The 13,618-nt window shown below is 41.8% G+C and overlaps 1 protein-coding gene across 1 annotated transcript in view; it reads right to left on the bottom strand.

The window, feature by feature from the left end:
- Nucleotides 1-11,543: 11,543 nt before the first annotated feature.
- Nucleotides 11,544-13,618, bottom strand: part of nol6 (nucleolar protein 6 (RNA-associated)) — a 109,570-nt gene continuing 107,495 nt past the window's right edge. Inside the window, exon 24 of the mRNA XM_043700311.1 lies at nt 11,544-11,658. Within this exon, the coding sequence (XP_043556246.1) occupies nt 11,544-11,658 (115 nt within the window). The remainder of the gene's footprint in view (nt 11,659-13,618) is intronic.

The raw sequence follows: 13,618 nt of genomic DNA, 5'->3' as shown, positions 1-13,618 counted from the left end.
TTCAAATAATGGCTGAAATTGGTGAGTGGCAAAAATAGCCTCTTTATTCAGCAACTACAATAGCACACTTCGAGACGGTGATGGAATCTTGAAGTATAGTTCTTAGATATATTAAAATTATATCACTGGTGTTACATAGTTTTATCTATTGTACACAAAGATTTGTGTGACATCTGCACTGATAGAGCAGGAGATTATTTAAACATTTGCTAAGAATCACAAACTTAGTGTGTAAAAAAGATAAAATTGTAAAATTGGGTGATGCCCCTTTATGAGATAGTGTTCTTTTCAGTGCTTAGAGATTTAAAAATCGATGTCTCAACAGCAGTTAAAAGCGCAGGCGTGAGAAGATCCAAGATGGCTACGATCTAGGAAGATCATGTTGCAGAGCTCCGCACCGCATCGCAAGCGGGACAAAGTCCTAACACCCCTTACCCAGACCACCGCAATATCCTGGGACTCTGGAAAGGTGATGGAGTCCCAGGAAACTGTCAGAGAGCAACTTGCCTTGGTTTTTGCTGTCCAGGGATGCTGAAGAAGGGAGGACATATGCCTGAGGCTGGGTCTGCGGCCCAGCCTGCAGGATCCTTGGACTCGATTTCCTACCAGGTCCTGGTGAAGGAGCTCGCAAAACCTCGCGAGACGTTGAGCAAGCAGATAGAAGAAAAGCTGGCCCCGATCTCTATCGTGCTGCAGAAGCATGACCAGCAGCTGGGAGACCTGGAGAAAAGGACGGATGAGGTAGAACACAGAGTCACAGTGGTGAAAGCTGATACTGGTTCCTCCAAGGATAGGATCCAGGCCCTGGAGATGCAGGTCCGTAATTTGCTTGACCAGGTTGATGACCTCAAGAACAGGGGCAGGAGAAAAAATAATCAGGTCGTTGGTCTGCCAGAGAGTAAGTACGGTGAGTGGCCGGTGGAATTTGTTGAGGACTAGTTGCTGAAATTCCTTAACTTGGAGGCTGGAATGAGAAGCTTGAAGATTGAGAGGACTCACCGGATCATGGCGCGGCGGTCAGGTCTGGACCAACGTCCTTGTCTTATCTTGGTGCAGTTTCATCACAATAGAGATACAGAGAGAATCGTGGAAGTTTTCAGAATGCAAGGGAGGGATCTGAAGGCCCAAGTTTACGAGGGCTGTAAGATCATGTTCTTCCAGGACTTCTCAGCGATGATGATTCAGAAAAGAAAACCCTATAACGGCATCAAGAGAAGACTGAGGGAGCTTGGGACCCAGTACTCTCTGAGGTACCCTCGGTGCTTTGGATCACCTTAGATGGATCCGTATATCTCTTTGACACATAGGAGAAGGCAAGAGACTTTGTGGATAAATTAACTTAATCTGAACAATTTAGTATGTACAAATTGTAGTGTTGTTTGGGTATGTCCCTACTTTACTTTAAAAAAAGAGGAAGTCCGGTCAGGGCTTTCTTTTCCTTTTTTTTGTTGGTAACAATCTGGTCCAAATTATACTTGGGGGTGGCTGGGGTGTGTACTTTCAATTTCTAAGTTAAATTATACTAAAGAATGGGTGGGGTACTTATCTTTTTCAAAATTTCTTTGTTTACATTGTTATTTTGTCGTGTATTTTCTTTCTTTTCTGTTTGTGTTTGCAGTGTGGTTCTAGCTAGGAGGGGGGAAAATGGTTGGGATGGCTGGATGCCTACTTATGGGCAGTTTATGCCCAGTTCAGGTATTTAAATGCCTTGGCTGCAGCATTGGCAGCAAGATGGGAAATTGGATTTTGGGATGTGTAGATGCTACCTTTGGACAGGGGGTGAGTTCCCCTATCCAGCGCCATTGGCGCTTTATATGTTGGTTTGTTTTTTGATTTTTGTTGTATATAATCTTTGATAGCTTTGTAGGTTTGTTAACTGTAGTGGTTTTAGCTTATGTAGTTTTTATGTCCGATGGATCTTGTGACACTAAGGCTTGGCAATTTGTAATTCGAGTTCCTCCTCTCTGGAATCGAAATGTTACTGCAGAAGGTTATGGCTAATGACTTGATTAAATGGTGCATCTGGAACATCAAGGGGAATAACTCACGAATTAACAGGAAAAATGTACTCTGGAATCTTGGAAAGGAAAAGGTGGATATTGCTTTATTACAGGAGTCACACTTGGATGGTAGGGAGCATTTGAATCTACAGCAGAATGGCTTTGATCGGGTTTACTTTTCATCTTTTAATCCCAGAAGTATGGGAGCGGCTATATTGGTTAGGAAGAATCTCCCATTTAAGTTACTAGAATGTGTTAAAGATACACATAGGAGGCTTGTAATCCTCAAAGCCCTGATAAACTTGGAAGAATATGGTATTTTAAATGTTTTTTGCCCTCTGGCCCATCCCCTCAAATTTCTGGTAGATGCGTTCTCTAAGTTGATCAGTCTCGAGTCTTGGCATATCATTATTGGGGGAGACTTTAACTGTCTTATGGATCTCACAGTAGACAGGTTTCCCAAAGGCCCTCGACACCTTCAGTACAAACTTAACAATTAGTGGATCTGTGTGTGGAGTTAGGGTTAGTGGACATTTGAAGGCGTGTCCACCCTAGAGGCAGGAATTTTATGTTTTTTTCCAATCCACACAGATGTCACACCAGAATTGATTTTTTTCTGACCCCCGTTGCAACCCTGGACTTGGTGGCATCTTGTATGATTGGTAGTATTACTATCTCCGATTACGCTCCAGTGTACCTGTTGGTTAAGATTAAGGATGCTATAGTGGGCCTGAGGCACTGGTGAATGGATTCCTTTATCCTTATGGATAATAAGTTGGTGGAGTATTTCTGTAAGGAATTTAAGGAGCTCCTAGACATTAATTCAGGCTCGGTTAGTAGCCCGTCCATCCATTGGGAAACTGTCAAAGCCTATGCCAGGGGGTTAATTATTTCCTACTATGTCAAAGGAAGCTGCAGAAGGGTGAGCAGCAACGTCTCCTTGAAGCATAGTTGAAGGCAGCTGAGAAGGCTTACTTTGATCGGCCCTCATTGGACAAGCTACAGAGGATTATGGTGCTGCGGTCTGCATTGAATTCCGTGCTCAGGCAGACAGCAAAGACAGAGCTTACCTTTGCAATACAGGCTGGGCAAGTACCTAGGATATCTCGCCAGGAAAAGGAGTGCCCCTCATGCCATTATGAGATTAGGGAAGGGTCTGGGAACCGAATATGTGATTTCAAAAAGATTAATGCGGCATTCCAGAGATTTTATTCTGAATTATACCAATCTGGGGGTTGTGAGGAGGGGTGGGCCAAGATGCAGTTCTTTTTCAAGGATCTGGAGCTCCCAGGTGTGACCCCCAAATAAGAGTCTTTTCTCAATGCCCCCTTATCAGAGCAAGAAGTGCAGGAGGCTGTAAAGCAGCTTCAGAGTGGAAAGGCACCCGGTCCTGATGGACTTTCCAGCGAATTCTATAAGGAATTTAGAAACATATTGTCAGGCCTGATGCTCAACACGTTCAATGACTCGTACAGTCATGATTATTTCCTGCCATCTCTAAGAGAGGCCATATTTCGCTAATTCTTACAAAAGGGAAGATCTCAGAGGACTGTGCTTCTTACAGGCCCATTTCACTCTTAAATGTTGACTTTAAAATCCTCTCTAAGACTTTTGCATTAAGGCTGGAGACTGTGTTACTTTCTATTGCTAAAGAGGACCAGACGGGCTTCATAAAGGGCTGCAGATCATCCAATAATGTTAGGAGGCTGCTTAATGAAATTCAAGTGTGTCAGCAACAGTCAATACAGGGATTGGTGATTTCCCGAGATGCAGAGAAGGCATTTGACTAAGTTGAATAGCCGTACCTTTTTTATACTTAAGAGCAGTTTGGCCTGGCCGAAGCCTTTATAAAATGGGAAAGGTTCTCTACAGTGAACCTCTCGCTGCGGTCATCACCAATGGGGTACGATCAAGCAATGTTAGTATTTTTAGGCCAGCCAACAGGGCTGTCCCATTTTGCCATTGCTTTTTACATTGGTGATTGAACCATTGGCGGAGGCCATTCGTAGGGATCCTAATATATCGGCTCCAGAAGTGTGGTCAAAATTACTACAGATTTTGTATGAGAACAATGTCCTCGTTTTTTGTCAAATCCAACAGTTTTGGTGTCTTGCCTGATACAATATATCAGCTTGTTTGGCACCTTTTCGGTGTACAAGATTAACTTTGCAAAATCAGAGGCTATGCCTATGGATGTTCTTACGAAGGTGCTTGGTCTTGAGGGTGAATCTTGATTCCCATTTAAGTGGTCACAGGGGGATTTTATGTATTTGGGCATATTCATCACTCCAGTTATAGAGTCATAGAGTCATAGAGATGTACAGCATGGAATCAGACCCTTCGGTCCAACTCGTCTATGCCGACCAGATATCCCAACCCAATCTAGTCCCACCTGCCAGCATCCGGCCCATATCCCTCCAAACCCCTTCTATTCATATTCTGGATTACAGTGTTGCTGGAAAAGCACAGCAGTTCAGGCAGCATCTGAGGAGCTGGAAAATCGACGTTTTGGGCAAAAGCCCTTCATCAGGAATACAGAGATTTACCCTTCTATTCATATACCCATCCAAATGTCTTTTAAATATTGCAATTGTACCAGCCTCCACCACTTCCTCTGGCAACTCATTCCATACACTCTAGTTCTGGACTCCCCGACCCCAGGGAATAGACTTTTGTCTCTTTATCCTATCCATGCCCCTCATAATTTTGTAAACCTCTATAAGGTCACCCCTCAGCTTCCGACACTCCAGGAAAACAGCCCCAGCCTGTTCAGCCTCTCCCTATAGATCAAATCCTCCAATCCTGGCAACATCCTTGTAAATCTTTTCTGAACCCTTTCAAGTTTCACATCTTTCCAATAGGAAGAAGACCAGAATTGCACGCAATATTCCAACAGTGGCCAAACCAATGTCCTGTACAGCAGCAAAATGACCTCCCAACTCCTGTACTCAATACTCTGACCAATAAAAGAAAGCATACCAAAGGCCTTCTTCATGATCCTATCTACATGTGACTCCACTTTTAAGGAGCTATGAATCTGCACTCCAAGGTCTCAGGACATTTCGGACGCAGGAAAATCGACGTTTCGGGCAAAAGCCCTTCATCAGGAATAGTTGTTAGTGTTGGGTACTGAGGCTGTTGCAGTGATGTCATCATCATGGAGGACACTGGTGTAAAGTGCTGAAGTGTTCATTATGATGAAGAATGTACCGATTTGACTAATCTGTGGGTGCTGAGTTTCTGTAAGAAATCTGTAGTGTTGTGACAGAAGCTGGGGATCCCATGTACAATGGGTTTCAAAATGCTCTCAACGAAGCCGGAGAGGTTCTCACACAGAGTCCCATTGCCTGATGTGATGGACATCCAGGTGTCTTGGCTTTTTGTATCTTCATAAGGCAGTAGAAATCCTCTACGCGTGAAGTACATGGGATGAGTGTGCATAGGGAACTCTGAAGGACTAGATCAAAAGCCTTGATCAATCTGTTCAGTTCATGGGTGTGTTCTTTGGGCAGTTCAGCCGATAGCTGCCTATAGTTTTCCTGGTTGTTCACTTGTCGGTATACTCGCTTGCAGTAGACCGGCAATTGAACAGCATTGACGTCTGAACAGATTGGTCAAGACTTTTGACTCTACGCACTCTCATCCTACATACCTCTTGTATAGGGGACTTCTACTGCCTTCCGAAGATACACAGAGCCAACACATCTGGACGGCCCATCAATGGGACCCTGTGTGAGAACCTCTCTGGCTATGTCGAGGGCATTTTGAAACCCATTGTACAGGGGACCCCCAGCTTCTGTCATGGCATTATAGGTTTCTTACAGAAACTCAACACCCATGGACTGGTTGAACCAGGAACATTCCTCGTCGGAATGCACATTTCAGCACTCTACACCTGCATCCTCCATAATGACGGCATCGCTGCAACAGCCTCGGTACTCAATACCAACAACTGTGAATCTCTGAGTACCATCCTACAACTCATCCACTTCATCGTCGACAACAACGTTTTCATCTTTGACAACCAGTCCTTCATCCAGACACACAGAACAGCCATGGGGACCAAATTTGCACCAATATATTCATACACAAGTTTGAACAAGACTTCGCTACTGCAAGGATCTCCAACCAGCACTATACACCAGATGCATTGATGACATTTTCTTTCTCTGGACCCATGATGAGAAGTCACTGAAACAGCTGCACAGTGATATCAATAAGTTTCATCCCAGAATCAGACTTACCATGGACTACACTTTAGTATCTATCTCATTCTTGGACACACACCTCCATCAAGGATGGGCATCTCAGTACCTCACTCTACCACAAACCCACAGATACCTGCATGATGCTGTACTTCTCTAGCTTCCACCCTAGCCATCCCCTACGGACAAGCTCTACACATACACAGGATCTGTTCAGAAGATAGACACCTGAAGGTGCTCAAGGATGTCCTCATAAGATCATCAATTGCCAGTTCTGATGTGCCATGGTAAGAAACCATGATGACCTCCTCAGGAGACAGACACGGGATGCAACCGATAGGATACCCTTCATTGTCCAGTACTTCCTGGGAGTGGAGAAACCATGCCATGTTCTTCACAGCCTACAACACATTATCGATGAGGATGAGCATCTCACCAAGACCTTCCCTATGCCTCCAATTCTTGCCTTTGAACAACCACCAAACCTTTGTTAGGACACAGGGTAAACTCTCCTGCTTAATTTAAAACCAACAACACAGAAAAGATTTATCCCATGCAGTAATGTGTAAAAATTGGAGCAGCTAAGAACTATGTAAGGTAAAAATCAACAATTTTAATCCTTAAAGTATAACAGAGAATAATTATACCATTTACAATTTCTTTCTCAGACGTATCTTTTATCTTCCCTTCTATAATACTAGTCTGATAAAACTCCCAATTAAGATTTACAAAACAAAACTTCTTATCTCAAAACCAGGCAGTTTTCAATCTTGTATTTGGATCTTCCTGTGTCGTCTTTTCTTTTTCTTAGGAATTTCTACATCACAGGTTACTGATCAAAAAGATACTTTTAAGAGAGACATTTTTTCAAGCAGTCTGGTACATGCTAAGATCGGCAATTCTCCTCTCAACTGTTCAATTCCCACCCCCCCCGGTCTTATACCCCAGAGCATCAGATTGTGTCATTGGCTTTTAAGATTGTCAATATACTCAATTCAAACTTGATTGGAAATTGGTATTATTTTGGGGTAAAATTTAAACTGATTGGCCAAATTCAAATTTGTTTTTGTCTCCAGGTCACTCAGTGAGTGCTGTTTGTTCTTAATCAAAATGTTACTTTGTAAATTCTCCAGCACTCGGTGTACTTGCCAAGTCCTTCACTCTCTTAAAGGTACACCCACAACTTCACAACACCTTAAACAGACCATTGTTCGCAGCAAACTGCCCAGCCTTCATCTATCACAATACCATACAACCCTGTCATGGCAAACACTGCAAGATGTGTCAAAGCGTCAACACGGATACTACCATTACATGTGGGGACAACTACTCACCATGTATGCAGCAGGTACTTGTGACTCAGCCTACGTTGTCTATCCCTTTCAGGGCAAGTCTGCCCTGAAACATGGTACATTGGCGAGACCAAGCAGAGGCTATGACAATGGATGAATGGACACCATGCAACAATTGCCAGAAAGGGGTGTTTCCTCTCAGTTGGGGAACATTTCAGCAGTCAGGGACATTCAGCCTCGGCTCTTCAGGTGACCATCCTCCAAGGTGGATTTCGGGATACGCAACAAAGCAGAGTGGCTGAACAGAAGCTGATAGCTAAGTTCGGCCCATGGGGATTGTCTCAACCAGGACCTAAGTTCGGCCCATGGGGATTGTCTCAACCAGGACCTGTCACACAACAGACGACCCCACCACACTCTATACTCTCTCATATACACACACTCTTGCATACTCACACCTCACACAGATTCTTTCTCATACATACACATACACGCCCCACACTCACACCCACGCACACAACTTCTCACAGGATTATACTCTATCTCATTTACACACACACTTTACCAAGCATGCACACATATAAACACACACTCTCTCACGTGTACTCAGACTCACACACATGCACACACTCACACTCTCTCTCTCCAACATACACACACACATATACGTCTATGCGATGAATTTGCATTTGCAGAATTATATTTGCAGATACATTCTATTTTGCTCAAAAAGCACACAACCTGCAGGTAGTCAATGCAGGCAGTCAATCCATGTAAGATTTTTTAAACTCCGATTTTGGAAATAGTACCAGTCTGACTCATGATTGGGATACAGACAGACTGTAACCTCAAACCTTTAATGCATTGTCTGAACTAAGATATCACCTTTTTTGAAAAACCTTAAGTTATCTCGAGAATGTGACTTAAAAGAATTTCTGGGATTTACATATTAATGAACCGAAACCTGCAACACATTCTAAAAGATGAAAGACTTCACAGCAATCTAGGTTTGTTCAATTGCATCACACTGTAATCTTTTGCTGTAAATTGTGTGTCTTATGATCCTGTTCCACAGCTATCTGATAAAGGAGCAGTGCTCCGAAAGCTAGTAGTTCCAAATAAACCTTTTGGACTATAACCTAGTGTTGTATGATTTTTTTACTTTGTCCACTCCACTCCAACACTGGCTTCTCTACATCATGGTGTAGAAATTGGCTGAAACACAGCTTGCAGCATGGGGCTGTTAAGAATCGAAGATGTGAAGAAGCAGTAATGGATTGAAAGGGGTGTTTTAATTTAGTCTACCGAGAGTAATATTTACTACAAAACCGCGGCGTATTCTGTCAGTAATCAAGCAAAGAAGGTAACTGCAGAGCGAACTGATAAGCTACTGATGATGAGGAACTCGTGTTAATACTGAGTTAATATCAGCATTGATTAGCGCTTAGCTGCAGTCACAACTGTACTTTTCATTAAGGATGGTGTGAATCATGATGCAGTGTGCCTTGACTGTTGGATCTTTGATTCTGACACTATAGTTAGAGTCATAGAGTCACAGGGATGTACAGCACGGAAACCTGAGTCCAATTTGTCCATGCCAACCATATATCCTAATCTAATCTAGTCCCATTTGCCAGCACCTGGCCCATATCCCTCTAAACCCTTCGTATTCATATACCTATCCAGATGCCTTTCAAATGCTGTAGTTCAATCAGCATCCTCTACTTCCTCTGATAGCTCATTCCATACACATACCACCCTCTGTGTGACAAAGTTGTCCCTTAGGTCCCTTTTATATCTTTCCCCTCTCACCCTAAACCTATGCCCTCTAGTTCTGGACTCCCCGATCCCAGGGAAAAGACTTTGTCTATTTACTCTATCCATGCCGCTTATGATTTTGTAAACCTCTATAAGGTCACCCCTCAGCCTCCAATGCTCCAGGGAAAACAGCCCCAGCCTATTCAACCTGTCCCTACAGCTCAAACCCTCCAACACTGGCAACACCTTTGTAAACCTTTTCTGAACCCTTTCAAGTTTTACAACATCTTTCCAGTAGGAAGGAGACCAGAATTGCACGCAATATTCCAAAAGTGGCCTAAATAATGTCGTGTACAGCCGCAACATGACCTCCCAACTCTTAGGCTCAATGTTATGACCAATGAAGGCAAGTGTACCAAATGCTGCCCTCACAATTCTGTCTGAATGCGACTCTACCTTCAAGAAACTATGCAACTGCATCCTAAGGTTTCTTTGGTCTGCGACTCTCCCCAGGATCATACCATTAACCATATGGGTCCTGCCCAGGTTTGCCTTACCAAAATGCAACACCTCATATTTATCTCAATTAAACACCATCTGCCACTCTTTGGCCCATTGGTAAGATTCCATTGGCTTGCTCCCCTGAATCCCATATGATCTAACATTACTAACCAGTCTATCAATGCAGGACCTTTTTGAACGTCTTGCTGAAATCCATATGGAGACGTCTATTGCCAGTTCAGTATCCAAATGGCTAGTTATCCCTGTATTCCATGAGATCTAACCTGGCTAACCGGTTTCCCATGAAGAAACTTGTCAAATGCCTCACTGAAGTCCATATAGAGCATGTCCACTGCTCTGCCCTCATCAATCCTCTTCATTACTTCTTCAAAAAGTTCAACCAAGTTCTTGAAAAGGTTAAAAACATAGTAGTTCCAATTGGACCTGCTGCAGATATGTGAAACACAGATAAATACTGAAGAACGTATGTGTAATTTACCAAATATTAATGGCATTCGTCTTTGAAAGACCATCTCCCCATCTTGCTGGCTTGGAGCATAAAAGATCCCTTTCACCTCTGTTGTAATCTCTTCCAAACTCTTTCATCAGGCAGAAGATACAAAAACTTAAACACTCACAGCATTACTTTCAAGAGCAGCTTCTTCCCCATTGTTATTAGACTACTGAATGGACCATTCAAATTTCAATCCAATGTTGATCTTGCTTTTTGTTTAGGTACATGTGACAATAATCAATCAAATGAAATCAAAAATTACCTGAAGCATGAGTCAGTGTAGAAAGTGATGAATACGTTGAAACCACTGAATTCTCAGTGGATCCATTGGAGGATGTGCTGGGTATTGTATTTGTGGAAAGAATTTGAAGGGTTGGAGATTCTGGTGATTCTGAAGTTGCAGTTGGTGTTTGTGATGAAACATCTGGAGATGTTGTGAAGCTACCTGCATGAATAATGACACTTGCTTGATTGTCTTATTTTGACAGTTATTATAGCCATGGTATTGAAAGGAATTCAGCCATATTAATGTTTAAAGTGAATAGGTGGTTGTATTCCTTTTATCAAATGGATGAATGTCCCATTCAGACAGAAGGAGTTGAGGTAGCATTCTGTTGTACCAGCATGTCAAGATATAAAGACAGTTCTGCCATTTTTTAAAATAACGCTCAGTTACACCTTGGTATTAAATATAAGGAAGCCCTGTGTGTAGAGAAAGCAATGTACCTCAGTGGGAGAAACAGCATACAAGACGTCAGTGTTGTTTACCATGTCGAATAATGGGAATAAAAATGTTGTGATAGTCAGTGAGTGTGCTAACAATTTACTAAGAGGATTGGAATTAGAAGGAGATATGAATAATAGCTTGTCCTAATCAATGATGGAAGATGACAAATTTGTCTCAACCTGTAATTTGTGATATTTTACGGGAATTTGCTCATGTCTATCATGTTGAAAAAAAAGAGTTAAATTTTAAGCTGACAATGATGTACCACATTCAGATGCTGAAATGGTATCAGGCTGTTCTGACAATGAAATAGTGTGTGTGCCAATTAAACTTGGGATGAAAAGTAGAACAGAATCAATAGAATGTCAGAATGGAGATTCATGAATTCCTTGGTGATGAATGATTGGAGTCTGAGCATGAGGATTCCATCCCTGACTCAGTTGTCAGGGATATTTGTTGCTGCTGTTAGGTTTATTGTCATTATGTGTGAAGCTTCTGGAAAGTGAAGAATGCTTTAAATTCACAATCAAATTGTTTGATGTGATTTCAGAGCAAAATGAAAGTGAAACTAAAATCTGATGTGAACATTAAAGATGCATAAAATGTTATGTAATAATGTATCCTGATGAACCTAAAGCAAAGGAGACATTTGCAGGAAGACCTAATGTCAGATATTAATAAAGAAATCATGTTAATATTGTCAGCACTGATTTTTGCTTGTCTGTTGTTACTGCTCTTCTTTCTTTTTGAAATTGTAAAAATGGTGCTGCAGTGTGCCCTGACTGTGGGATCTTTGAGTCAGATCCTATAGGTGTTGAAGAAGTTGAAAGCATTGCATTTTCCTTTCAACCAGCTGTTGATATATCAGATGCAGATAAATATTGAAGAATGAATTGTGTAATGTACCAAATATTTATAATGGCAATTGTAGAGAAAAGATATAGATTACCTGCAGCATGAGTTGGTGTCTGGATTGTTGAATAGGGTGAAACAGTTGGAATCGCTGTTGATCGATTGGTGGATGTGGTGGGTATAGTATTTGTAGAAAGAAGTTTAAGTGTTGAAGATTCTGCTGATTTGGATCCTGCAGTTGGGGTGTGTGATGAAACTTCTCGATTTGTTGTGAAGCCAGCTGTATGAATGAAGAGGAAGAATCATTTGCTCGACGCATTAATTTGACAGTCATTAACCATGCCATTTAAAATGCTTCAGTTATAGGAATGCTATAAAATGAACTTATGATAGTGTTATTTTGATGAAATAATTGTGGATTCCATTCAGACTGAAGGAGTTATTGTAGCATACTGTTGTAACAGCTCATTGAGATGTGATGGTTCTCTATTTTATAATACAGATTTTAAAATATGTGAATTGTTTTCAGTGACATTTTGGTATGAAAAAAAAAGGAAAACATGTTTTCAGAGAAAGCAATTCCTGTCAGAGAGACAGGGGACAAGACGTCGGGTGGTGTTTACTGTACAGACTATCAGGATTAAAAATGCTGTCATCATTGGTGAGTGTGTTATCAGTGTACAAAGCAGAACATTGGAAGGCGATGTGCAAAAGAGAATTTTTTAATACATAATGGAAGATATGTCTGATTGTGTAATTTGTAATTGAGTACAGGTGATAGTGGATGAGAACCACAGGGCAAAAGGACTCAAATCTTCATATGATTTTGTCATAGTTCAAAATCACATAACACCAGGTTATAGTCCAACAGGTTTATTTGAACGTACTGGCTTTTGGAGCACTGCTCCTTTGTCAGGTAGCTAGTGGGGCTGTATCATAAGACACAGAATTTATAGCACAGGATCATAGTGTCATGCAACTGATATGATATATTACTTTTGTTAAAATCTCTTCCTATCTCTTCTGTCAGGCAGAAGATACCAAAACTGAAACACACGTAGCAAAAGCTTGAAGAACAGCTTTTCCTCACTGTTATTAGATTTCTGAATGGACCCATCAAATTTCAACCCAAGGTTGATCTTGCTTTTTATAGGTGAAAGTGAGGACTGCAGATGCTGGAGATCAGAGTCTAGATTAGAGTGGTGCTGGAAAAGCACAGCAGGCCAGGCGCATCCAAGGAGCAGGAAAATCGACGTTTCGGGCAAAAGCCCTTCATCAGGAATGAAGCAGGGAGTCTCTGGTGTGGAGAGATAAAAATACTTTCTTTGCAGCCAAAACTTTGGTATTCCTCACTCTGTTCCATAACTCTATGATCTTTGTATGGTATGTTATAGCCCAACAGGTTTCTTTGGAAGGAGAAGCTTTGGAAGTACTTCCACAGAAACCTATTGGACTACAAACTGGTGTTGTAGGATTTTTAACGTTGTCCACTCCAGTCCAACCCTGGCATGTCCACATCTTTGTATAGTATGATCGGCGTGTACTGCACACAAAACAAAATCTTTCACTGGACCAAAGTATGTGTGACAATAATCAATCAAATGAAATCAAAAATTACCTGAAGCATGAGTCAATGTCGGAATTGATGAATGGTTTGAAATGGCTTGAATCTCAGTCGATCCATTGGAGGATGTATTGGGTATAGTACTTATGGAAAGGGTTTTTAGTGTTGGAGTTTCTGGTGATTCTGATGTTGCAGTTGGTGTTTG

Source organism: Chiloscyllium plagiosum, chromosome 1 (assembly GCF_004010195.1).
Source record: "Chiloscyllium plagiosum isolate BGI_BamShark_2017 chromosome 1, ASM401019v2, whole genome shotgun sequence".
Taxonomy (NCBI): Eukaryota; Metazoa; Chordata; class Chondrichthyes; order Orectolobiformes; family Hemiscylliidae; genus Chiloscyllium; species Chiloscyllium plagiosum.
This window is presented reverse-complemented; position numbering and strand designations above follow the sequence as displayed.